Source organism: Gadus morhua, chromosome 17, assembly GCF_902167405.1.
Source record: "Gadus morhua chromosome 17, gadMor3.0, whole genome shotgun sequence".
NCBI lineage: Eukaryota > Metazoa > Chordata > Actinopteri > Gadiformes > Gadidae > Gadus > Gadus morhua.
This window is the reverse complement of record NC_044064.1, coordinates 4,715,095-4,730,874: the sequence shown is the minus strand read 5'-3', so window position 1 is coordinate 4,730,874 and position 15,780 is coordinate 4,715,095. Positions and strand designations below refer to the sequence as shown.

Sequence of the window (15,780 nt, the reverse complement as noted above, 5' to 3'; positions counted from 1 at the left end):
TCCCCTGATAAAGCAGATCATATATCTAGTTGTGTTGCCTCCGATGCCTTTCCAACCCCTTTCCATTGTGCTTGTTCGGTGACGCCTGACTAACGTCACACCCACTGTGGTTTGAATGACGTACATCTCCAATACACAAGGTGTGTCGCTTATCTCGAAATAGATTTGTTAAGTGTGTTATATGAGTTATTTATCAAAGCGTGACTAAGATTTAAATGATGTCACTTTGGTGTTTGACATCGGAGAGGAACCCAAAAGCGGCAATACAACGCGTGTGAGATCGGTTTTTATTTGCACATGGTTCATTGGAAACGTGTTTTTCCATTATGGATCTCACGTGATGTCGTAAAAAATATATACATTGGTTGACAACAGATTTTACTGCCTGCAGTAAATGGCTACAAGGCAGTAAACACGCACCTAATGTAAAGAACACCACCATTACCCCGTGATCCACATGGCTAAGGTCCACCAAAAATAGGCAGATGCTCAGAAAACCCACCAAAGAACGCCGACTCCAGTTTCATATAACTCAGTCCGTGGTCCTTTCTAAAGTTACAGTACAATAACCTCACATCAGACGTATGCAGTTGGACTACACACGCACACATTACAGAATAGTCTATAGAAAACTCGGTTAATGTTCTTACATATGACCTGAATGTGCTCCTTGTTTGTCAATGGTTGACTTGGGAGACTAAACAGCCATTTGTAGCCATGAGTGCAAAGTGTGCCTAGTGACTGCCTCGAACATATTTACCCCGCCTGTTTTTTTTGTATGTAATTGCAAAATTGTCACCAGGTCTGTCGTATGTACATTACATGGGAGGTTTTGAAAATACCACAGTTAAGGTAATCTTCCGGGACAAAATATAGAACATATTGCATAGTAAGTCTTTTTTGTAAAGTAAGTAAAACTCTTGCTCTTTTTCTCAACTTTTTACAGCTTGCATATTCCTCATTCGTCCATTATTCCATTATTGTCTGCCGTCCATGAAGTCCTGAGGTACATTGGGTTGTTGTCATCGCCAGACTCGGCGTAGTTCTTTCATTGAACCACAGGTGCATCTCATCCACTACAATGCCATCGGAGGAAACATGGGAAAGTAGTTTCTATCGGGCAGCTCCGCACCATGAAACCAAAACAGTGCTGTGAAGAGTCTCCTTATTATCCTCCACGCAACTTGAAGACAACGATGGGGAACGTGTTCAGAAAACCCCCCCCCAAAAAAACAGTAATTCATAATTTGAACGGGTCTTTGTATGAGGTCCGGGCTAGGGTCTCTCCCGCTCCCGGTCGGCCGGTGCAGGGCTCCGGTCTTCCCGGGTCAGACGGAGCAGGCAGCGGCTGGCCGGCTCCAGGTTCCACTGGTATCTGGACAGGATCCTCACGCAGTCGTCCCTGGAGCAAAGGCTCATGGAGTACAGCCGCTCCAACTGGAGAAGGAGACAGAGAGCCGTATCAAGAACCAGACTATGACCGGATATCGAACCCTGCAAATGAATGGTCTCCTCGCTGAAGAAAAGATCGGTTAAGCAAAAGGTTAAGAGTGATTCAATTTGCAACCGATTCGCTTAAGCGAAATAATTTGGTACTGCGCGTTTCTGCTTTCCAAGGGGCGTTATCAACTGGAACAGAACAGCGCTCCCAAAATCATCGTATCAAACCCGCCCCTTTTCCGATCAACGGTTTGCGATTCTGTCGGAACAGGTCTGCCCGGGAGAGAGGCCAGTCGCAAAATACCAGGGCAAGTACAAATCAGCAGATATCGTCTGGGCACCAGAACGTAATTCCCTTTGCCTTCTATCCTCGACACCGTCGGACACAACGTATACCTTCAGTTGCTGCTCCGCGCGGACGGCGTTCCCGTCGTTGCGGCGAAGGGCGTTGTGGACCTCCTCGATGGTCACGCCGTGCACCGCCTCCATCACCTGTCCCCCACAATGCAACATTCCTCAGGTTAACCATCCCGGGGAGAGCCCCCACCCACCACACCCATACACAGCCCAAACCCAAAGCCTTCCTCTAAACCCCGCCTCCATCATCTGTCCCCCACAATGCAACAGTCCCCAGGTGAAGCCCCAACCCACCTTGACACTAGACGGGAACCCCCCCCAAATCCCACAGTCTCCAACTAGACCCCACCTCCTTCACCTTTCCCCAACGCCACAGTCCTCAGGTAAAGCCCCCCCCCCCCCCCCCCCCCACCCACAGCCTCCATCTAGACCCCGCCTCCTACCTGCGCCACCACCGCGTCCCGGGCCTGATGCACGGTCGAGTAGACGTTCTTGTCCCGAACCTCGGGCGCCCGGGGCTTCACCTCCACCGGCTCGTCCAGGGCGGGGGTGGAGCGGGCCAGCTGCCCCATCCGGCCCAGGTTGCTGCCCCCCTGCTGGGGCTGGGCCGGGTGCATCTGAGGGGGCCCCCCCCCCGCCGGCTGGGGCCCCTGGCTCCACGGGGGGCCGCGCTGCTGCTGCCCCCCGGGCGCCGCGGGCCTCCGCTCCCGCCCGGGGTTGTGCGGCCTGGACTGCAGGAAGGTGGGGGGCGGCGGGCGGGGGGGGGGGGCGCAGCTGGCCTCGCTGCGGCGCCGGGGGTCCTGCTCCAGCACCACGCTGGGGGGCAGCAGGCCGCCGCTGCCCGTCGGACGCCTACCGCCCTTGGGGTCCGGCCGGGACGGCTCCGGGACCCCGTTCCGGGCCTTGCCGTGGTGTGCACCCAGCACCGACTCCAGGCTCTGGGAAAAGCCTGAGGAACGTCGGAACGTCGCGGAGTGGTGAGTAGTGACAACTACATGAATGGTGCGACATCCTTGCAGGGGGGAGGGGGGGTTAAGTCCTCCCTAGAATCAATGTGTGGGGGAGCGAATAGATGACTAAACACTGGATTGTCTCAGGCCTGGTCGGCCCGGCTCCACTCCGCCTGGTGGGATCAATCCATTCCCGGTGTTTTGGCATTGTTCCATTTGTTATGTGGTTCAGTGTTTTTGCAGACCACTCAGTGTGAGAAGAGAGGGGCTTAACCAGACTTTTTTTCGAGTTTGAGTTTTGGTGGGGCCGTTTTTGCCTTCATGAGGAGATTCTATTTTAACATTGTGTGTTTTGGATTCGTACTTTGGACGTTGACATTTGAATGGACATAAATAATGGTTTTCTCTCAAGATATGCCTACATCGTATGTTCAAGCTGAATCCATGAGTTGAGCAGTGTAACCTCACTTTTACAGTTAGCCGATTGTTGCCCGTGTTACGGCCGATTGTCTCCTTACCTGCCATCCTCTGGAGGTTGGAGCCCTCCTTCTCTCCTCCAGCCAGGCTGGTCCTCCAGCGACTGTTGCTGGGGAGGGAGAGGGGGGGGGGAGGGACAGAGGGGGGAGAGGGGGGAGAGGGAGAGGGGGAGGGACAGAGGGGGGAGAGGGGGGAGAGGGAGAGGGGGAGGGACAGAGAGGGAGAGGGAGGGAGAGGGGGAGGGACAGAGAGGGAGAGGGGGAGGGAGGGAGAAGGAGAGGGACGGAGAGGGGGGAGAGGGGGAGGGAGGGGGAGAGGGGGGAACACGTGCAGATGAGCCGACTGTCCCCTCATAGACACACAGACACGCCTCTAACAAAGGGACCCCTCTGACCACCTTCCTCCTGTTGGATGTGGTTCAAGATCTGACACAGATGAGCCAACGAGAAAGGCTGACGGTCTAATTAATCCCGCCCACTTTTAAATATAGGGTAACGATGCACCGCCATCCCCTTAAGAGCTGTCCATCCCCCCCAACCCCCCCCCCCCCCCCGCCCCAAGACCTTACACCCAGCATCTCTTCATTAATAAAAACAGAGCTAATAAAAGCTGAACTAAAACAGACCTGTTTTACGGCAGGACCGCCTAATGTGAGCGTTAAAGGCACCCAGTGCAACTTTATGTAAACATTCAATGAAAAATAAACATTCAATTTCTAGTCTTTTTTACACGTAGTAAGTTTCAATAACTCCATACCATTACATATCGACATTCAAGGAGCAAAGATGAGATGTCGCTGTGTGGTGAGAACTGATAGAAAATCGTAAACAACAACAATCGCCGGTGGGAAGAAGCCATTTTTCCATTGACTGGAAGCCTGCTTAATTTATTGTAGGTTACAAAAAATAAAGAAAATGGCGGCATTGTTGTTGTTATCGATTTTCTATCAGTTCTCACCACACAACGACGTCTCATCTTTGCTGCTTGAATGTCGGTATGTAATGGTATGGAGTTATTGAAACTTACTACGTGTAAAAAAGACTAGAAATTGAATGTTTATTTTTAAGCCTCGAAAGTTGCACTGGGTGCCTTTAAGCTAAAGTAAAGTACAGCCTGAAAATCAAACTCAGTTTCCGCAAAACAAACTGAAACATCGCGGGGTGCCAGTCGGCGCGTGAGAGGGATTGGTTGGGGTTTGTTTCGAATTGGTAAAAAAATAAAATGCGTCATTGGTCCAATGTCTGTTGGACCAATGACGTGATGCCACGACGTGTTCTCCTCTTACTCCTCCAGTCTCTCTGGGGTCCCCCAGCTGCGGTCGGGGCGCAGGTCCCCGTGGCCCCGATGCTGCAGGCTCCCCTTCAGCGGGGCCGAGATGAGGGCCGAGGGCAGAGCGGGGGCCGGGGCCCGGCTCTGGGACGGGGGTCCGGAGCCGGGGCCCACGGGGCCGGAGGCCGGGAGGGTCGGGACGCAGAGGCTGGCGGGGAACCAGCCCACGGCCAGGGTCCGGTGGTTCTGGCCCTTCCACTCGCACAGCTCCAACCTGCACGGGGGCCAAAGGTCAAAGGTTGGTATATAGGGTCAAAGGTCAGTGTATGGGGTCGAAGGCCACTGGGTAGGGTCGACGGGCCGCTCATGCACTGTGAGCCAGCGCTCTGGTGCTTCGTACAACACCTCTCTCCTCAACGTGTCCCCTAATTACAGTTTAAGTTTACACTGCATGTTGATGTTTTGACATGCAGATACGTTAACCAGAAACGATATCGGGGAAATCTCAGAGTCAGGGCCTCGTAGTTCAAGTCCCACGGCTAACAAAGGAAAAACGTTTTTTTAGCTCTCTCTCTCTCTCTCTCTCTCTCTCTCTCTCTCTCTCTCTCTCTCTCTCTCTCTCTCTCTCTCTCTCTCTCTCTCTCTCTCTCCCCCCCCCTCTCCTGTGGTCTCTCACCCGTGCTCTATGACGGTCACCATGTCGTTGGTCTGAAGAGGCAGCTTCCTGGGCTCGTTGAAGTCCCTGGTGGCCTGCACCTCCATCGGTCGAGCCTGCAGACGGTATGGCGGAATGGGAGAGGAAGGAATGAACCACTAGCTCAACTTTGAACTCACAGAAGAAGAGGTTTAACGGTGCCTTTGAGGCAAGGCACTGACCTAACTGCTACGGTCAAGGGCAGAGAGAGAGAGAGAGAGAGAGAGAGAGAGAGAGAGAGAGAGAGAGAGAGAATGGGTATACTAGTCAAACATGTCGGGGTATGTTAGTGTTTGACCCTAAGAGGTGTGTGTGTGTGTGTGTGTGTGTGTGTTCCCCTAAGGTGTGTGTGCGTGCGACTGTAAGGTGGTTGTGTGTGTGTGTGCTTGTGACCCCAAGAGGTGTGTGTGTGCGTGTGCGTGCCTGCATGTTTGTGCATGCATGCATCTTTGTGTGTGTGTTTCCCTAAGGTGTGTGTGCGTGCGACCGTAAGGTGGTTGTGTGTGTGTGTGTGTGTGTGTGTTTGTGACCCCAAGAGGTGTGTGTGTGCGTGCCTGCATGTTTGTGCGTGCGTGCATCTTTGTGTGTGTGTGTGTGTGTGTGTGCGTGTGTGCGTGTGCGTCCCCTGACCTCGGCCACCAGTGTGGTGAGCTGGGAGAAGTTGGGCCTGTCAGCAGGGCTGCAGGCCCAGCACCTCCTCATGACTCCGTACAGCTCCTGGGGGCAGTCCTGAGGCCGCGCCAGGCGCTCACCCTCCCGCTCCACGCGCCACAGGATCTGGACCACGGGAACACAACCAACACAACCGTCAACACAACCAACACAACCGTCAACACAACCAACACAACCGTCAGCACAACCAACACAACCGTCAGCACAACTAACACAACCGTCAGCACAACCAACACAACCGTCAACACAACCAACACAACCGTCAACACAACCAACACAACCGTCAGCACAACCAACACAACCGTCAACACAACCGTCAACACAACCAACACAACCGTCAACACAACCAACACAACCGTCAGCACAACCAACACAACCGTCAACACAACCAACACAACCGTCAGCACAACCAACACAACCGTCAACACAACCAACACAACCGTCAGCACAACCAACACAACCGTCAACACAACCAACACAACCGTCAGCACAACCAACACAACCGTCAGCACAACCAACACAACCGTCAACACAACCAACACAACCGTCAACACAACCAACACAACCGTCAGCACAACCAACACAACCGTCAACACAACCGTCAACACAACCAACACAACCGTCAGCACAACCAACACAACCGTCAACACAACCAACACAACCGTCAGCACAACCAACACAACCGTCAACACAACCAACACAACCGTCAACACAACCAACACAACCGTCAACACAACCAACACAACCGTCAGCACAACCAACACAACCGTCAGCACAACCAACACAACCGTCAACACAACCAACACAACCGTCAACACAACCAACACAACCGTCAGCACAACCAACACAACCGTCAGCACAACCAACACAACCGTCAGCACAACCAACACAACCGTCAACACAACCAACACAACCGTCAGCACAATACGGTTCATATGATTCATCATAATTAATTATATTCGTTTTTATTATAGTATATCATATTAACATTATAATATATGTTTTAGATTATTGTAACTTAATAGAACCTTATTTTTTACAGCTTATTGCCTTATTGTCTTATTGTCTATATTGTCTAACGTATTCCAAGCAGGATACTAGCTAGAAGTGCTTCAGGGAACGTTCTATATATGTTTCAAAAGGTGAAACGAATAAAAAGGACGAAAAAAGCATTTTTATTAGAGACATTAAAAGAGACGTTAGAATCTGCAGAAGCGCACTAATTCATTGCACACATTCGAAGGTCGGCGATTGCACAACAACAGGGAAGCTGTGTGTTGGTTGCTATGGAGACACCAGCATACACACACACACACACACACACACACACACACACACACACACACCTGCCGCCCCGACAGGCCGAGCCAGGGCTCCTCGCAGTAGATGAACATCTCCCACAGGGTGACGGCGAACATCCACACGTCAGAGGAGTGGGAGAAGGAGCCCACCCGGAGACTCTCTGGGGCACACCTGGAAGGGGGAGGAGGGAGGGGGAGGAGGAGGAGAGGGAGGAGGAGGGGGAGAGGGAGAGGAAGGAGGGGGAGGAGAAGGGGGGGAGGGGGAGGAGGGGAAGGGGGAGGAAGGGGAGGGGGAGGAGTTGGAGAGGGAGGGGGAGGAGGAAGAGGAGGAGAAGGAGTGGGAGAGGGAGGAGGAGGAGGAGGAATGGGAGGAGGGGGAGGTGGAGGAGAGGGAGGGGGAGGAGGAGGAGGAGGAGTGGGAGGAGGAGAGGGAGGGGGAGAGAGGAGGGGGAGGAGGTGATGGAGGAGGAGAGGGAGGAGGAGGTGATGGAGGGATGATGGAGGAGGGATGATGGAGGAGGAGGTGGATGGAGGAGAAAAAGGAGGATGAGGGGGAGGGGATTGAGGGGGAGGAGGAGAAACAACAAATAAAGAGAGGAAAAAATCGGCAGAGCTAGGCTACCTAGCAACTGCATTTCTCATTACTCATGCCACCAATTGTGGGTATGGAGTTAAAAAGTTTGACACCCATTTTGGATAACGGTCACAAAGGTCTTAATGGACTCCCCCGCCCCCCCGTCCCCCTCACCAGGCGAAGGGGATCCTGCGGTGGGCCGTCATCACGTAGTGGTCCGACTCTTGGGCCAGGCCCCTCATCAGGCCGAAGTCGCCGATCTTGGCGGTCTCGCGGCCGGCCAGCATGATGTTGCGGGCGGCCAGGTCGCGGTGGATGAAGTGCCGCCCCTCCAGGTACTCCATGCCGGCGGCGATCTGCGTGGCCAGCAGCCAGAGGCGCGCCAGGGGGTAGTCATACTGCCGCGCCCGCAGCGTCTCGTACAGGGAGCCCAGCGGGGCCAGCTCCGTTACCTAGGCGACCAAGGAGGAGGGATGGAGGGATGGATGGACGGAGGGAGAGGGGTGGTGGGTTCTCGATTTTTTGTTTTTCGTTCAATACATTTTTTGAAGGTTTTCTGAATGCAAGCTTCTGAATATATCGGCGCGGGTGTGAAACTAACTAAGTCAAATGCAAACATGTCATTCTCCTTGGTGTTACTTTCAGCGCTAAATCGTAGCTCTGAGGTCGTGTGTGCTAGCGTCTTTCGCTGGACGAAATGTTAAGCCACGCTGAATAAAAAATGGAATGGACAGTGAACAGGGAACATCACAGCCCTGTTCAGGAGGAACCCCTTTTATGGTCATGAGGTGTGTGTGTGTGTGTGTGACGGGAGAGAGTGAGAGTGTGTACCATCTTGAGGGGCTGCGTCAGGACCACTCCGTACAGCCTGATGATGTTAGGGTGGTCCAGGGTCTGCATGGTGGTCACTTCCTGGAGGAAGTCTGTCAGCGTGTCCGTCTGTCTGGCATTGCTGTTCCTCAGAGACTTGACCGCCACCGGTAGCTGGACGGACGGAAGGAGGCAGACGGGGAAGAGGGGAGGAGAAACAGAGGTTGGTAATGACGTTAACCAATTTATTTTTGTTAATTCAACCATTTCATCCTGTTTGTTGTAACGTACGTTGTGCATGTGTGTGGGTGGGTTTTTTGTGTGTTTACGTGTATGTGTGTGTGTGTGTTTGCGCGTGTGTGTGTGTGTGTGTGTGTGTGTGTGTGTGTGTGTGTGAAAGTGAGAGTGAGGGTCTGTGTGTGTGTGTTTGTTTACGTGTGTGTGTGTGTTTGCGCGCGTGTGTGTGTGTGTGTGTGTGTGTGTGTGTGTGTGTGTGTGTGTGTGTGTGTGTGTGTGTGTGTGTGTGTGTGTGTGTGTGTGAAAGTGAGATCGAGAGTGTGTGTGTGTGTGTGTGTGTGTGTGTGTGTGTGTTGTGGCAACCCGGCCCTTGCTGAGGTCAGTGGGAGAGCAGACCTTAATAGCCTGCTCTAAGGCGCATTCAGGCTCTCTTGGCCTGGGTGTGAGGAGAGTCTGTCCGCTGGGGCTGTGGTGGTTCCACCCCGCGGAGCCAGGCAGTGGATCCTGCCAATTATCTTTTTGTTCTTTTAAGTAAGAGATCCTTGTTTTGCATTATTCAAAGTGCCTTTGTGGCTTAAGAACGCAAGAGAATCGAGTGCTGTTTGAGGAGGCGGTTCAGTCCTCGAGCCGGGTTACCACAGTGTGTGTGTGTGTTTGTGTGTGTGTGTGTGTGTGCGTGCATGTGTGTTTGTGCATGCGTTTTGGTGTGTGTGTGTTCTTGTGTGTGTGTGTGTTTTCGTGTGTGTGCGTGCATGTGTGTTTGTGCATGCGTTTTGGTGTGTGTGTGCATGTGTGGGTGTGCGTGTGCGTGCATGCGTTTTGGTGTGTGTGTGTGTGTTCTTGTGTGTGTGTGTGTGTGTGTTTTCGTGCGTGTGCGTGCATGTGTGTTTGTGCATGCATTTTGGTGTGTGTGTGCGTGTGCGTGCATGTGTGTTTGTGCATGCCTTTTGGTGTGTGTGTGCGTGTGTGTGCATGTGTGTTTGTGCATGCATTTTGGTGTGTGTGCGCGTGTGTGTGCGTGTGCGTGCATGCGTTTTGGTGTGTGTGTGTGTGCGTATCACTCACCACCCTCCCGTTGGGGGGGGGGGGGGGTGTGTGTGTGTGTGTGTGTGTGTGTGTGTGTGTGTGTGTGTGTGTGTGTGTGTGTGTGTGTGTGTGTGTGTGCGTATCACTCACCACCCTCCCGTTGGGGGTGTACCAGTCCGCCTTCCTCACCACCCCGAAGGAGCCCGACCCCAGCTTCTCCCCCAGGGCCAGCTCGCTGTCCTGGATCAGGGAGGGCAGCGCCGGGCCCCCCGTCTCTGTGGCCGAGGGGCCCGGCCCGTCGGTGCCGTCCAGGGGCCGACCGCTGAACACCTGGGGGGCAGGGGGGCCGGGGACCAGAGGTCAGAGGTCAGAGGTCAGGTGAGGTCTCAACAGCGAGCTATAAAATTGATTTAAAATCGGTAACCGCCGTTAAGATCGATGATATAATATCGACCCGGCTTTCAGATGAAAACTGTGTTTAAGATTAAAAGATTTAACGTGTTTATTGAAAGTTATTGTTCAGGTTCAATTTCGAAATCCCGAAGAACATTGATGATCGTGATGTCAAATGTTTTGTTTTATTCGATCATCGTTCTGATACTATTCGTCATATTCGCCCCATGCTGTTTCGTACTGGATGTGTTAGCTTGGCCATCCACGACCGCGGGCGCGTGTTCGTCTTGTGGCGCTTCAGGGCATCCCATAATCGTCTCTGTGCTGAAAAGACAACGACATCAGACGGTTGGGGAACAGCGATCACAGCGGCGTACGTTCTAGGTAAACATCTCCTAAAGACAACGCGAGTCTAGTGGCATTCAAACGTTATGGAAATAGTTAGGAGCAGGCTAGAAAAACACAGGAACGCGTCGTCCTGTGGGTGCCTTTGTCTCTGCCTCTGGTTCTGTGATAACAGACACCGCTATGTCCCTCAGTAGACCGCACCGCCGCTTCGTCTGAATGGTGCGTGTCACCCAGTGGGGCCACAGGGCGTGGTGTCTTTGCCGCTGACCTGATTTCTAAAGAATCCCACCTCCCGTTTTCCGCCTCATTCGGTTTAAGATCTTGAAAAACTGAAAATCCTTTGAGTTTTAGAAGGAACCGAATAAGGCAAGCTACAGTATAGCTTAGTAATAATTATTCTTATGCATCTATGTTTTGAGTGCCCTTTCCCAGCATTCCCAGCGATGTTATGAATAAAAAATATTTTACGGATTCACTGTAAGTCCATTGGATAAAAAACACCTGCTCAATGAAACACATGAAGTTAAAAATCACTCAATGAATGAATGGAAGAATGAATTAATGAATGGATTAGTGAGTAAATTGATGAATGAAAAAATGCATGAATAGAAAAACGAGTGAGTGAATTAATGGGTGAGTGAGTGAATGAATGAATGAACGAATGGGTGAGTGAGTAAATGGATAAATTAAATAATGAATGAAAGAATGAATGAACAAATGGAAGACCAAGTGACTGATTGAATGGGTGGAGGAAGGAGTGACTGGGTGAATGGGGTCACCTGGCTTGCTGATGCCAACCGTCTCCAGGTCCGACTCCTTGACGTAGGCGAAGTGCTCGAGGCGCGTGATGTTGAGGCCGTCGCGCACGCGCAGGTAGTACTTGTCGAGTTGAACCTCCGCCAGCAACTGGTACAGCCATTGAGTGTCCTGGTCCATTAGCATGACCCCCCGCCCCCCCCTCCCCCGCGGCAGCCTCTCACCTGGGGGGGGGGGGGTCAAAGGGTCAAAGGTCACAAGCGTTCACCGAGGTCGAATTCAATTAAAAGTCTGTTTTATATATTCTTTAGCCACTTTTTTTTTAATGGAGATGAGTTCTCATGCATTTGTTTGGCTATGGACCATGAGACTAATTCCAAACAATTGAATCAAGAACCACAGCTTGTAACACAATGTCAGTGACCCACAATGGTTAGTTGGCGATCGCATTATGATACCAAAGAAATCCTATCGCACGTTTTTATTGGTTTATTCATACCCTCAGTTCCCCATGTGCAAACATGATTCATGCTTTCTTCGTCCGAGCGCTGGACGTTATCAGAAGTGGGAACCAGCCCGATTTAAATCCGCTTTGACGTATTACTCATATGCACACGCTGATGTGTCCCTCATCGCTACTGTCGATGGGTACATTCCTGCCCATAAATTACCAGGGCAAAGGACTAGGGCAAGGGATTAACATGAATTACATTAGATTTATTCTGTCGTGTCTGGAATAGTTTTTTCTCTTATAATGAGGAAACTAAACAAAGGTGTTTCAAACCGGGCAAATCCGAAATCCTTAGAAATGCTTTGTGTCTTTGTAAGACACGCACGATTCCCCTTTTGATTGATGGCTTTTATTCATGAGGTGTAGGATAGGGTGTTCTTAGAACAATAAGCATGTTTTACACTACCGAAGAACACACACACACACACACACAGGCCTTGGTTACCGGAGCGACCAAACATAAGCCCTGCATGTGGTTTAAGGAAAAGGAATTTGGGTGATTACTGTGGTGGTTATGTGCCAAAAAAAAATACAATGGTCTGTCTGTGGCTGATGAAAAGTATTTAAAGTAGAAAACGGTTTATTCTCTCTGTTTAATCATACAGTACCTCCGACCGGGAAGAATAAGAAAGAACAAGTTAACACCATTTAATTCTTTAACTTTTGCATCTTTTACATTTCCAATGAACCAATGAAAATCCTAACAGGAATGTGGACGCACACATGGGAATGAAAGGTGGATGAACAATTTAGAGATGAGAAAAGTTGATGAGAAAAGTTGTACAATGTTTGTTTCGACACGACTCGAATAAGGAGACACACACACACACACACACACACACACACACACACACGTGTGAGTCATCCACCTTGCAACAATTCACAATCTTCATGGGGATCTTTGCTAAGTCATCAGACCAATTAAACTTGTTATCTTGAAGAAGTCAAACCCAATATGGTTCTCCAAACCTGTATGTGTGTGTGTGTTTCACCCTAAAGTGTGAGTGAGTGAGTGAGTGAGAGAGTTACCCTAAGGTTCATGATTCATGAAGGTGGGTCAACTTTTTGGCCCCGAGACTTGGACCTCATGACCCAGGCATTCAGTTACGTTGTCTTGAATAGGTGCAATTAAGTCAATTATTTATAGTCATAATAATCTTTTAAAGAAATCCTCACAACTAGACTCAGTTTCATAAGGATGTAATTGAGGAACCACTTTTGAACTACGACTGTGTGACAAATGACACATTCCACAGTGTGGATTCGTATAAGGTGAGTCAACTATTTGGCCTCGAGCCTTGGACCTCATGACCCAGGCATTCAGTTACGTCATCTTGAATAGGTGCAATTAAGTCAATTATTTATAGTCATAATAATCTTTTAAAGAAATCCTCACAACTAGACTCAGTTTTATACGGATGTCATTGAGGAACCTCTTTTGTACTACGACTGTGTGACAAATGACACATTCCACAGTGTGTGTGTCGTTGTGTGTGTCTTTCTGTCTGTTTGGGTCTGTCTGTCTGGTGACCTCTTGACAGGTCCTCTCTGTTTCAACTGCTGACCCAGATGACGTAGATGTTTATACGGGAATACGAGGCGTAAAACGAAAGAAACTTGTTTACCTTTATAACACTACAATCAAAGGGAGCATTAGGCTACTACACACCATGAATCACACATATTTCCCAACATAATAACAGCATAATTATGCATGCCTAGCATAGTAACATGGCATTAATCTATCCCACACCCACACATTACCACAATGACAGTGTGTGTTTACAGAGCGCAGTGCAGGAATTGGGCTTTATGACCCCCATGCCGTAAACAACCCCTATTAATCAGCCCTTGTTGCACCTGCCACCACTTCCTGACCATAAAGGGGAGGGAATTAATTTTTGACACAAATTGATGATTTGTGAAAAAAATATATACCTGAATTCGTATACTACTTCATAACAAACCACACTGCCTGGTTTAATAAATTTGAGATGGTCACAAATTATTTGTGGGGACGTCATCAACAGAAGTTCCTCTATGTTTTCCACGACTGAAGCCATCCAGAATTCCTTGCATAACAACCTTAGAAACACTTTGATGTGTTTAAATATGCACGTACATGCATGTGCGTGTACGTGTACGTGCACGTAGAGGGCCAGCCCGGGCATGACCTGACTAATGCTCTAATTCATTTCCAGTCAAGAGAGATTCCCAAAGGCAACACCCAAATGCTGTGACTCCAAACCAACGGTTAAATGTCACATACATGGCCACGGACCATGGGAAAAGGGAGGTATTTCAGGAGTTGTGGTTGTTCCATGTGTTCAATGTACAGACTGATGAATCGTTAACTAGCCCTGCGATTGGCGGAAGCCTGTAAGTGGTCCGTGTGAGCCAAGCGCATACACATCCTATACTGTTAATAAGCAATGGCAAGGAGACACACAAAACAACATGGCTTTCAAAGGACTGTTCATCACTGGATCAATTGGCACACTTTATAGGAACTAAATTCCTCCTTTTGTTGCAGCTCAGATCAAAGTTTCCCCTTCCTTCCTTGATGGGCCAGTGGTTAACTTGTGTGTGATGTTTTGGTTGAGAGACTATTCTGATTTCCTGCAACCCTATTGGTTCAATGCATGCATGTGGACGTCTCTTCATCTCCACGAATCAGCTAAAGACTGTCATTAAACGATACCAGAATGACTGAATGTTATGGATTGCAATGCATTGACACAGCAAGGGCATTGAAATGCCACAAAAGTATTCAGTCGAGCCTGCAGCTTATCTCTTGCGCAAGGCTTTACAAACAAGCCACCGCCGTGGGTAAATGCAAGCCATTATTTCCTGTCTAAATGCAAGAGACTTGGACAGTAAAACACGTGAAGGTACAACACTGACCCCCTTTCATCGGATGGGGTAACAGAAGACCTTGAATGTAGGCCTACCTCTGATCATTACTTTTTTACAATGCACGGGAACGTGGAGTTGTTCCAACATACATACATACCCAGGACCTGCTGATAAGCCCTGATATCCTACCGTGGGGCAACAACTATCGACTCACCTCTTGAAAAACGACCTTCTCTCACGAATCCACAATGGTTTTAATTCAGACGTTCACATGACACATGAACCTCCATCGACGTTAGCTCCCCACCAAAATAAGTCCAGAGAACGATCTCACTCGGTTAAGATGATCCTAGGACCCAATCGAGCACAAATATATATATAAAAAACGAACCGGTACGCCTATACTAAACTTCTTTATAAGTATTCTTGAGTCAAACGTATTTTTCTTTTCGCCATAGTTTCGCTGCTCGTCTTCTTGTACTGTACCTGTGTTTGTGTGTGTGTGTGTGTGTGTGTGTGTGTGTGTGTGTGTGTGCGTGTGTCGAGGTAGCCCCGCCCCTTCCAGGTTTCTCCTCCTGGGGGGTTGGTCCCTCCCCCCCTGTACCTGTGTGTGTTTGTCGAGGTGGCCCCGCCCCTTTCAGGCTCTACACCTGCGGGTCCCAGGACGACGCCTGCATCGATACCATTTCTACTGAGCTACTGCGCCTACAGAGCTCCCTCCTGCCCTCGAATAACGAGTTCAATCATTCGCTAATACGCGCGCGCGTGCGTGTGCGTGTTTGTTTGTTGTTTGTGTGTTAGGGAGACATACATGGGGGCATATATAAAATATTGCACGCGTGTGAGTTGTCGAAACTTGCCAGAAGCAAACAGCGTAAAACAAACACATACACGCACACACACACACACACACACACACACACACACACACACACACACACGCACAAACGCACACGTAAATTAATGTAACTGTAGTTACCCTGCATACCTGTTCTCACCAAACGAGCTGGACGACATTTTTGTTAATGACAATGTATATGCATTCGTCGTCACACACGGCTGGTGCCGCCTCCTCCTTTTACCGCAGACCCGTCCATCGAGGACAATGG

At 50.0% G+C, this 15,780-nt stretch overlaps 1 protein-coding gene across 1 annotated transcript; it reads right to left on the bottom strand.

Moving 5' to 3' along the window:
• Window positions 1-270: 270 nt before the first annotated feature.
• tnk1 (tyrosine kinase, non-receptor, 1) lies at window positions 271-15,198 on the bottom strand. The gene is made up of 14 exons (XM_030338083.1): window positions 14,886-15,198; window positions 11,328-11,528; window positions 10,442-10,524; window positions 9,958-10,137; window positions 8,566-8,718; window positions 7,909-8,186; window positions 7,206-7,332; window positions 5,818-5,964; window positions 5,170-5,264; window positions 4,510-4,767; window positions 3,266-3,333; window positions 2,241-2,746; window positions 1,837-1,932; window positions 271-1,437 (listed from the first exon to the last, which is right to left on the bottom strand). Exons 2-14 carry the CDS (start codon window positions 11,488-11,490, stop codon window positions 1,276-1,278), a joined length of 2,316 nt encoding a protein of 771 aa, XP_030193943.1. The 5' UTR covers window positions 11,491-11,528; window positions 14,886-15,198; the 3' UTR covers window positions 271-1,275.
• Between the last annotated feature and the right edge of the window lie 582 nt (window positions 15,199-15,780).

Coding starts and splice junctions, on each gene's coding strand:
- tnk1 (XM_030338083.1), bottom strand. CDS start 11,490: ATGCTAATGGACCAGGACACTCAATGGCTGTACCAGTTGCTGGCGGAG. Junction 10,138..10,441: donor TGGCCAAGCTAACACATCCA/GTACGAAACAGC, acceptor CCTGCCCCCCAG/GTGTTCAGCGGTCGGCCCCT. Junction 5,265..5,817: donor TCACCACACTGGTGGCCGAG/GTCAGGGGACGC, acceptor TACCGTCTGCAG/GCTCGACCGATGGAGGTGCA.